General features: G+C 30.3%; 1 protein-coding gene across 2 annotated transcripts; it reads left to right on the plus strand.

The window, feature by feature from the left end:
- Positions 1–2,151: 2,151 nt before the first annotated feature.
- On the plus strand, positions 2,152–8,027 carry LOC114182965 (membrane-associated protein VIPP1, chloroplastic). Of its 2 annotated transcripts, XM_028069777.1 has the most exons (11): positions 2,152–2,399; positions 2,524–2,630; positions 2,731–2,841; positions 3,096–3,160; positions 3,243–3,324; positions 3,784–3,858; positions 5,078–5,148; positions 5,242–5,324; positions 5,911–5,975; positions 7,381–7,455; positions 7,682–8,027. In XM_028069777.1, exons 1-11 carry the CDS (start codon positions 2,276–2,278, stop codon positions 7,799–7,801), a joined length of 978 nt encoding a protein of 325 aa, XP_027925578.1. In that variant the 5' UTR covers positions 2,152–2,275; the 3' UTR covers positions 7,802–8,027. The 2 variants fall into 2 exon arrangements, with proteins under 2 accessions (XP_027925578.1, XP_027925579.1); XM_028069778.1 differs by lacking the exon at positions 2,152–2,399 and having other exon boundaries at positions 2,723–2,841.
- The last annotated feature ends 3,312 nt before the right edge of the window (positions 8,028–11,339 follow it).

Below are 11,339 nucleotides of genomic sequence, written 5' to 3' on the forward strand. Positions count from 1 at the left end.
AACTACAACTCTAGTTGTGAATAAAGTTGCAAGAATCACAAGGGCAAAATTTCAAGAGGATCACCAAACCAAGGTGTTGAAGATTACAAAATAAAGACTGAAGGACTTTCAATTATAACAACAAAAAAAGGCAAAGGAATCTAATCCAAATTTTCATCAATTATGGAGTTGGTAAATCTTGCAAAGGAGGTCAATTTCTAACATTGTAAGCCAACGCCATCCAAGTCTATTGTCTCATAATCATTATTGTCTCAGTCTAAAAAAAATGATTATTTCCCCTAAATTAGAAATCAAGATCCAAATAAAAAAGAAAAAAAATCCCTAAACCTACAAAATGAAATACATACACCAACACAAAGCACACGGGACCAAAAGTAGGGATGCAAACATAGAAGTTTAAAAAAAAATCCTTAAACCAGAAAAAGAAAAATAGCAACGCTTGAACAAGGATCTCCAAAATAACAAAATACAGAGAAAAACAAGAGGAAAACTTACCTACGATGTTGCCCAACTCCAACAGTGAAACAATGAAAGTGAAAATAGTAAAGATGAAAATAAAGAAACCTTTGCGGTAGAACAATGTAGATAAAAGGCCTAAAGAGAGAGAACGAAACATGAAAGCAAAATAGTTTGGTGTTTGGAAATAAAAAATTTCGAAGGAACAAAGATTTCTCCCTTTCCCTCTTTTCCATGCCAGGATAGAAAATAATATACAATTAAAAATAAAATAATCCAGGTGACACATAAAAACTAGTTAGACTTTGTCCAATAGTTTGTCAAAGAAAAATTTTTTGTTTCTCAAACTATCGATTTCCTAATGTTGTATATGAATATATACAAGCAACTTATTTTTATGTTTTTAAAAAAGTTAGTTTTCGAGGGCATGCAATACTAGAAATACCTTTTATGTATTGTTGAGATATAAAGCAAACAATTAAACTATGGTGTAAAAGAAACACGTGAAAATAGGAGGTATAGAAGCATGGTATTGTTTTAAGTAAAACGTGGATTTTTATAAAATGGTTATCAATATACTATTTTTTAACTCAAAGTTGATTATATTTAAATAGTTCTACCTTGTAACATTTAACACCGTATATATTCGATATTAGCACAAGCAATGATAGTTTTAATACAAGTATTTATCAATTCCTTTCAAACAAATATAATTCACAATGTCATCTTAATTTAAAGATTTTCCTTTTATGGTTATTGAAAAAAGAAAGTTTTAAAGAAGAGAAAAGAACCTTAAGGCATATGAAATAATAATAAAAAGTTGTAGAGATACATAATAAATCAATTAATCTTGTTTATTGTCATTTGTTATGGATCATGTTATAAAGACTTGTGTTAAAAATGTGTATTATTCTATTCTATTATAACGTGTCTACCACATCCAATTTATAGAGTTACAATATAGTAATTATATTTAAAAAAGAAAAACTAACTTTCATTCCACTCTAATTATTGCTTTAACTACTATCCACATATAACACATTTTTTTGTCGTTTTTGTCTTTTTAACTACTCCTCAAAGTACTCTATTTATAACTTCTTTCATGTTCTTGAAGCGAAACCATTTCTTAAAGTAATTCATTGAAATATGAGATGTTATGAGATGCTATTGGCAAAATGGATAAAGTGAATCTTGTCAAGCATATATCAAATTTACAATTAATGTTTATATCTTCTAAATAACAAATAGAAATACAATTATTAAAAACTATTACAAGTTCAAAACTTTGTACTTTCTTATTATTTAATAAATAATAAAAAAATCATATAAGTGCAATATTTTTTAATTATAAATTATGGCATAACATAAATTCATGAAATTCTATAATAATTATTTCAACATATATTTTTATTAGTAGATGTGGATAGTGATTAAATTGGTAACACTTTTTAATCTTAAATTATAAATATTGAAAATATTTAGGCAAAATAATGAAGAATTTGATTTTAAAAAATAAAAAATTCTGAATTTGACGATTAAAACCAGTAATCAAATTAACTCATTAAACTAGTGGTTCTTTTTTTGTGAAAAAGAAACTAATAATTGGAAACATACGGGGACTAAGCGTGAAATAATGGGCCGGTCCGGGCGATGGGCCTGATTTGTGACATTCCAGAATAAATTTCAGCCCATTGAAAATGAAGGTTGCAAGTCTGGAGGAGCGTGAAGAGGAGAAGGTTGAGGAGTGTTCCCAAAATCGCAATATCTTCAATTCTATCTGCAACCACAAACCTTCTTGTTCGTAGTTGATCACAAAAAAATGGCGACGAAACTTCATATATTCACAGGATTGACCCCGGCGCCATTTCAATCTTCTTCCTCCTCCTCCACTCTTTGCGTAGTGAAGAAGCCTCTCAGTACATCCTTTTTCGGCGCTGGAGGAGGTACTCTTACTATTCCCGTTGCTCGCTGCTCGCAATAGTTAATTTCCGTTTAATTTGTTTAAACGCTGCGGTTTAGCATGTGATTAGTTTAATTAGCCATGTTTCTAACTTCTGATCGTTGCAGTGGAAGCTCTGAAAGTGAGCGCGATGAGGATTGCGAAGCCTGTGCGTGGTGGCGGTGCTCTCGGAGCTCGCATGAACCTATTTGACAGGTTCGCCAGAGTTGTGAAGGTGAAAAAAAGCACCGAAACGACAGCGTTTAGTTTTTTATGGTTTAGCTTTAATATTTTCTTTGTCGTTATGGTTAGATTTTGTCATCTTAGTAATGCAGTCATACGCAAACGCTATCATAAGTACGTTTGAAGATCCGGAGAAAATATTGGAGCAAGCTGTGCTGGAAATGAACGACGACTTGACGAAAATGCGTCAAGCTACTGCGCAAGTTAGTTACAATTGTTCATTATCTGTTTGTTTTGATTTTGATTTTTTAAATTTGTTGTGTGTGTTATTGTCTTATTTATTTTTTTTCGAATAATTAATATATAATGTTATAATTGTTTTAGTTGTTTGAGTTTTTATGATTGTACACGAGCTATTTAACTGTAAACTGACTTCAAAAGAGATTGCTAGTTTTCCCTGTTTATGCTATCTCTTATTCAATTTTATTTTATTGATTTTTTTTTTCTATTTCTTGAGGTATTGGCATCTCAAAAGCGGTTGGAAAATAAATACAAGGCTGCACAACAAGCTTCTGAAGAGTGGTAATGTATGAAAGATTTATTATCTTAATTTGCTAATGATGTCTGGTATATAAAATGCCTTTGTGCTTTTTATGTGTTGCAGGTATCGGAAAGCACAACTTGCTCTTCAGAAAGGTGAAGAAGATCTTGCTCGTGAAGCACTTAAGAGGCGTAAATCTTATGCGGTAAATTCTCAATTTGTTGAAGGTTTTTTGTTAAATTTTGTCTGATAGATAGATAGAAAGAGAGAGATTCCTTTCAAATGTTTGATAACACTTTGTCCTCCTCTCATTGCTTAATTATTTTTCCGTTCATACAAGCAAATGTAAAAGCTTGATTGAAACAAATCTATAGGTCTATGAAATGGACCATTGCCAAGGGTTTTAATGTGTTTTGATTAGCTGAAGTTGTTGGAATGTTTAGATGAGGACTTGACAGACTACACAATAGTTGACCTTTGAAAGTGCTTTCATGTATGCATTTTGGCTCATGTTAGATAGTATTGATGAAATATGAATGTCGATGTCAGTATTGTAGATTAAAAAGTTTGGATTTGCCAAAGTTTTAACTTTTATAGGATACTGCATCTTGAAAATAGAACCTTAGTGTAATGGAAAGCTCATTATGCTTTTAATATGTTGCAGGATAATGCCAGTTCTTTGAAAGGTCAACTTGATCAACAAAAGACTGTTGTTGAGAATCTTGTCTCTAATACACGGGTAAGTTAAGTTCTTCTCAGTATGTTACCAGTCCGTTGTGTTTACTTATGTGTTAAGAGTGTTCGAAAACAATCATTTTGAAGCACTGGGCTGAATCGAAAACCTAAGTCAAAGATCATCAAAGCTTATCATTTTGGATTAGTTTGATTCTTGATAATGTTATGGCTATATATTCCTAAAACCTTGTTAAATTATAGTTGTATATGTGATTCTTAGGAAGAGTAAACTGTGTTGCTTGAGTTCATTGTATAAATTTTTCCTAGTGATGTTTCTCGATCACTAGGATCTATACTTTTCTTCTAAATTACTTAGGCACGATTGGTTATTTTTTAATGTCCTAGCTTTTCTCTTGGGTTTGGACTTTGGTAGTAGTAGAAACTGAGAAATTTCATTTTCCATCATGGTAGGATAAATTATCGGACATCATTTTAAACACTGTAATGTCTTTTTAGATGAATGATTGTTTTAATGGATTAATGTAGAAAGTCGGTGTGCCCTTGGTTGTACTGACTGTGTAGAAAGATATATCATATTGTACCTGTGGTATCTTATGAAGGAACTGTAGACCGTCCACCAGGTTTTGTTAGCTTTCCACTTTACCTTCTACTGTGACCTTTTTTCATCAGCATGTCACACTAAAGTCCTATGTCAAAAGTTTCTTTCTTCCCTCCTTCCTTGAATTAACCCCAAAGAATCCACGTGCCATGGTTTCCACTCCTTGTGCTGTTCACATCGTAAAGGCATTAATTTACCCCTATTACCTTTCATATAAATTGCAATCTTTCGAGCTCAAAAATACATACAATAAATAAGACTTGTGTGCAATTGATCAGAAAATGATGTCCTCCTGTAGCTTCTGGTGAGCCTGTCTTTTCTTTAGCTATGAATGTGAAATTATCTTGAGAATAAAATAACAGGATAAAGAAAGTGGCAACAAGAATTTAGCAAAACTGTTTTCTGGCTCTTGGTTAAAGCCTCAATGTATCAATGCCCTATAATGTTAATGGGAAGCATGCAGTTTAAAAATTGAGATTGAATTTTTTTTGCTGGAAGTGGACACAAAAAAACGCACTTTGACACCTTCATTGTAAGAATTGCCTCCTTCTGGAAATGATTGGAATCCGTTTAGCAATTTTAGTTTAATACTCTAATTCTGGAATTTTATTATACATAAAATTTATTTATGACAGCTATGAGCTATAATTTTTTTATTTTGTAGCTTTTGGAGAGTAAGATACAGGAGGCAAGGTCAAAGAAGGATACCCTGAAAGCAAGAGCTCAATCAGCAAAGTTTGTCTTTTAATTCTTTTTCCCATTGACTTCTGTCTTATTAAAGTCTTCTCTGGGTATTTTAGTGATTGTTGTTGGTTGATGTTTCTTCAGGACTGCAACCAAGGTGAGTGAGATGCTGGGAAATGTCAATACTAGTAGTGCTCTTTCAGCCTTTGAAAAGATGGAAGAGAAAGGTTAGAAAATTTTACATGTACTTTTTTGTTGAATTGTGGCTTATACTTAATGAGTACCTTTGACCATATGCAAACATATAATTCCATTGCCATGCCAGAGTTATTTTGAGGTTCTATGCTTCCTATCCTGCTCACTTTCCTTTTTCTTTTTTGCAAACTGATAACCTATTATTATATTGATAAACTATAGAATCCCGGAAATAATCTGACACGTTGGAGCTTCTAGTGATTCACAGCTTTTTTTTTTTTTTTTTAATGTATTTTGATTTTGACAAATGACAACGGCAATAATCATGCTACATTATGATTAAGCCCAACCTATTCTTTGTGAATTATGCACATTTTGACCTTATGCATGCTCATTATTAATTATCTTAATAAATGTAATAGTATTCAAAATCTATAATAATGAGTAAAATTATAATGAAACATGGCATTGGATAGCATGATATAACATGCTTATAAGGTTTAGTCTATGGGATAAAGTGTGGGTATTTGCATGAGTTATTTATATAATCTTTTATGTGCTCTTACTATTGTGTATGAAATTATTTGTCTTTGTAATTATTTTCTATTATCTTGATAGTGATGGCAATGGAGTCCCAAGCTGAAGCTCTTGGCCAGTTGACAAGTGACGATCTAGAAGGAAAGGTAGTAATTATTTTCTATTATATGTTGTGCATGGAAATGAACGAACTAAAAGGGGGCGAACCAGATTTGTTTTATTTTCATTTTTTTTTAGGAAACATAAATGTCCAAATAATGGAAAACGAAATCTTCTGAACTATTATGATCATAGCTAGATTCACTACAGTTATGTAATCTATTAAAAAATAATGTAGTTTTCTTTGTCGATTTAACTTACTGTTGGAAAATGTAGAAACCATTTCCTCGGAAGCTATTTAGTAAGGAAATAAACCCTGAGCCCATTAATTCTGCAGCAGAAAAATATAATCTTCTTTCTGTAAATGTTTTTCTTTGTTAGATAGTTTGATTAAGCTCAGAATCACAAAACTAATTGAACAAGAATAAGTTTCAAATATATTTTGTGGTTTGCTATATAAATCCCTTGGCTTCGTCTGATAGTTTTATCATGCGTTAGACTTGGGGGAGCTTGGAGTGACAGACCGTAAAGTATTTTTGTTTTTTTCTTTTCTTTTTATATAAGGGTTGACGTGTTTGATATCACCGTGAAAGAAAGAGATCCCAACAAGGTTGAAACCCCTAGGTTTCCCCAATCATTTGCAGCACATCAAGGATTTATTTAAGAAAAAAAAAACAAAGCAGAGACTGTAAAACTTATTGCTTCATTACATTATGAGGAAATTGCACTTATCCTCCATTGAGTATTTTATTGTGCGTTAGAGTTGGGGAGTTTGGAGTGACAAAGATTGTAAAATGCATTCTTCATTACGTACATTACATAGTGTGGAAATTTTACTTACCTCCTATAAGGTTATACTATATGACACTCACATCCCTTTTAGTTCCAAAATAGACACTCACATCCTTTTTAGTTCCAATATAGACACTCATCTCTTTTATGTTTTTAATAAAATAACACTTAAATCTCTATAGTTTTTAAATAGACATTAACCTCCCTCATTTTTAATAAATGATACTCACTTCCGTTATGTTTTTTATAAAGTAACACTCAACTCCCTTTATTTTGTTTTTATAATAATTTTTTAAAGTTTTTTTTTTTGTTTATTATGTTCTTTAATTTTTATATTTTAAAACTTAATTTTTAATTTTCATATTCTTTTATTGAAGTGTTTGTTAATATGATATTTTAAAATAAAATAAGGGAAGTGTTACTTATAGTTTTTTTATTAAAATATAAGGGAGATGAATGTTATTTATTAAAAGCATAAGAGGTGAATATTTATTTAAAAACTAGAGTTGTGAATGCTATGTTATTAAAACTATTGAGGAATGTCAATTTTAAAACTAGCATATATGACTTAATGGAGGCAAGTTTAATTTCCCCATCATGATTGTTTGTGAAATTCTTGGGTTTCATTCTTCTGCAGCGATTAATTATTGATTTTTGCAGTTTGCATTGCTTGAGGGCTCTTCAGTTGATGACGATCTCGCAAATTTGAAGAAAGAATTGTCTGGTGGTTCAAAGGTAAGCTTCAAATGTGAAATAGCTTCTGTTTGGGTATAGTGCCACGAGAATTTAATTCTGTCTTGCAAGTTTTCCCTGTTTTGTGACTAGAAGTTGGTAAACCTGTGAAGGCAAGGAATTTCTTTTTCTTTTTCCTAACGCATTACATTTTGCTAACGTAAAATTAGACGCTAGGTGCCGCGTTTCAAATTTTTCATTAAATTGTTTGACTGTTTGCTTCAAGCAGAAAGGTGACCTTCCTCCTGGAAGAAGTGGCACCACTAGCACCAACACTGGAATTCCATTTCGAGACTCAGAGATTGAGTTGGAACTTGATCAATTGAGGCAAAGAGCAAAGGAATTTTGAAGCATGGAATATTTTTCTTTTTTGTTTCTTCAAATTTAGCTTGAATTTAGTTTCCGTACTTTTAATATCAACGCTGTACAGCTAAAAGGCCAATCACGATATTGTTGACACTACTGGCCAAAAGTTGGTTGGAAAATTGAACAGATTAACTGCATACTCATGTTTTGAACACTCTTAAGTGTGATGATGTTTAATACATGTTTGCACAAGAGCTCTACACTTACAATTGCTATTGTTGATAATCTTCATGAGAAGAGCAATGCTATTTAAAATCTCGTAGCATGTCCAGAACTCAAGGTTAGCAGCAGCACCATGTTCATAAATCATAAGGGTGCATCCCCTTTGACCCTTTGTTAAGTGGTTGGGTATTGTAATTGTATTTTGTTTTGGGCATGCATTTTTCCATCTTAAATTGCGGAACATACGTTTATTTTACCATAAAAATGTTTAATGTCTGCTGCCCCCCGCGCTTATTTTTGTAAACTTTTTTCACGTGAAGATGTAACCTAGCATGAAGCAATGGCAAATGTGTGGCCAATTCCTACCTTATATGCAAAGGTTTTTGAACAAAGTATATACTACAAAGGTTACGTTGAACTATGTTTAACTTAATTGCTGGGGCTAATCGAAAGTTTCACCTTTTTATTTAACCATTAATAATTATACTAGATTTGCTAAATTAAAGTATTGGATACTCTTGATGCTAAATCAAATGAGGAAGAAAACCAAGTGTCTACAAACTGATAATAGTGTGGCGTTTTTTCTTTCCGGAGTTAAATGATTTTTGTGGAGACAATATTGTGAAACAATTGATTGTTCGTCATACGCTATGACAAAATAAAGTAGCAGACAGGATGCAAAAATATTTTCTAGAGAGCAAGATATATGTTGTCACATTTTGGGTTAGATAATTGAAATTGAAGTGATGCAATTACCAGTGCATGTTTCTTGGGGAATCGTTCTCCTTCATCGACTATCAAATTCAAGATTCCCGTTGAGATGTGGTCTAACAAATCTGTTCGTTACACAACGCGAAGGTGTTTAGATGTTCAACTTAGGTGAACTTGAACCCAAATCAAAGGAGTTGTTTGTAGATTGAGTTAAAAATAGACAACTAGATCTAACTTATTTTTTCGTAGTTCAGAAATTTTGTAACTTAACCTTATACGGATCAATGAATTGACTCACCTAAATATATTTTTGTTGTTCAAATTTATTTTATATATTTATTATAATATATCTAGAATGAATTGATTAGTCTATTTGTAAGAGCATATTCACTTATTTTACCAAATATTTTAAAGATAGCAAGAGAAAATTAAAATGTCAACTTATATTATTAAACAAATAAATAAATTAAGTGTATAAATTATTCAAACATAATTGAATAACATTACTAACATTTAAAAAAAATCTACGTACATAGATAGCAATAAACAATTATAATAAATAAAAATGAAAAAAATAATAACAAAGAGTTATTATTGATAGGTTACAGTTCCAACTCACCTTTAAACTTGTTTAACTTATAATTAAATACAACTTGACTTACATTTAAAAAAATTATATTAATTTCCAATCCAATCCGATTCGAATTCATGAATTAAATTATAGATTTGAATCCATTTAACATTTCTATTTATGTCTAAAACCTAAGAAAACAACTACAGAAGTGTCTGGTAGACCTAAAGTGTATAAAAAATTCTACACCTAACCACTTAGTACAACAAGAACAATATAATCCTCAAACCTCTGTTTGTTGGTTTAAAAGGAAATGAGGTAGTAAAAGAGATAGGGGTTTAAGGATACCCTTGCCTTTATCTTGATGACAATAGAAGAGGGAGTCTTCTAGGTTTGGTTATTTCAAGATGCAATTGCTTGTGTTAAAGTAAGTGAGTAGTTGGTATGGATGAAAAGGTAGAGTATCCATAGTTATTTCAATTAAGTATTCAGACTATCAAGTCTTAACATATCATGCGACAATAGTTAACCGTAAGACTTAACCAAAGTCTTAATGGATGGAATGACAAGATTTTAAACTTAAAAAAAAAATCTTTCTTTACGAGGTTACATACTTGAATAAGAAAAAAAAAATCTTTTACCTTTAGTTACTATTCATGATATGATAAATATAATGCAGTGGAGACCCTTCAAAATAAATTTTCTATTCTACTCCATTAAAAAAACTTTAAGGTGTAAATTATTAAATTATATTTTTACATTTACCTAAGAGGATTTATCCTTCGGCTATCTCACAAACTATATTAAAATCTTAATCCAATTGAAACTAAATTGTATACTAGAGTTTGAATGGAGAGAAATGTAATAATTACAAGTTAAAATATAAATACAAAGAATTACACCGAGAGTGTGATACCATTTTCTTGTTGGAATTTTTTTCTTCACTTCCAAGATTTGTTCTGCACCTCTAAAAAATTTTAAACTCTAAAAATATGTTTTGACCATTTAATCACATTAATACAAATCGTATCTCCAAATTACGTCTGAATGTCAACTTAAAGATACTTCCAACTTCCGGATGTCGATATCAGGGATGACAACAGGGCGGGACGAGAACGGGTTTCGCTATCTCATACCCATCCCTCTAAAAAATTATCCTCATCCTCATACCCAAACTCAGTGGGTATCAAACTGTTGTCCCATCTCCATCCCCACCGGGTAACGGGTATAATCTCGTACCCATTTTCTTACTACTTTAATATTAATTTTCATAAAATAATACAATATTATGGTAAAGTAAACATAATATTATCAAATATTCAATATTAGTAGGATGATTGTTTATTTGATATCAAATACATTGAAATAAATTATAATTGTTTACATTTTATATTAGAATACCATATAAAATTTCATAAGAACCAAAATATTTATTGAATTTGCAAACATTAATGAAACCTAGTTGATAAAATTTAAAAATATTTTAAAAAAATATAAAAGAAAAACAAATATTCAAATTAAAATATATTTTAAATGTTTGTTTACTTCAATTTTTTAAATTCTAATGAATCTCTTTTTTATACACTAATAAAAGTTATAATACATTACTTTATCAAAATGACGCAAAAAACAAATAACAAACATAATAATAAAATTTTAACATAGATCTTGTATCTTTTGAACTCTAATATATGTTGGATGTTGATAAAACATATTCATGGCAATCATATTAAATTTTTATATTATAACAAATAAAATTTATTTATACAATTATAATGAGAAAATTACAATATGATTGATAATGAGAGAAAATAAAAAATAACTAGATAAAATATATCAAAATAGTATTCTATGTGATGAAAATAAACAATAAATAAAAATATTAAAAAATTAACAAATGTGTATCTTATAAACAATTTGAGAGACTATTGAAAGGAATCACATAATGCAAAAAATAAAAGTATAATTAAAGGTATGATAAGATGAAAAATACATTAAAGATCTAAGAAAACTTTTCAAATATCAACATATATACTCAATGACTGAGAAATAACAAAAATTATTTTAGCGATACAAA

This window comes from Vigna unguiculata, chromosome 5, assembly GCF_037176805.1.
Source record: "Vigna unguiculata cultivar grain cowpea cultivar isolate G323 ecotype 2 chromosome 5, ASM3717680v1, whole genome shotgun sequence".
In the NCBI taxonomy this organism is placed as follows: domain Eukaryota; kingdom Viridiplantae; phylum Streptophyta; class Magnoliopsida; order Fabales; family Fabaceae; genus Vigna; species Vigna unguiculata.

Bases quoted from the DNA above. Each gene is read 5' to 3' on its own strand.
- LOC114182965 (XM_028069777.1), top strand. From the start codon at position 2,276: ATGGCGACGAAACTTCATATATTCACAGGATTGACCCCGGCGCCATTT. The intron at 2,631-2,730 runs GTGAAAAAAAGC...TTAGTAATGCAG, and splicing joins GGTTCGCCAGAGTTGTGAAG to TCATACGCAAACGCTATCAT. The intron at 3,325-3,783 runs GTAAATTCTCAA...AATATGTTGCAG, and splicing joins AGAGGCGTAAATCTTATGCG to GATAATGCCAGTTCTTTGAA.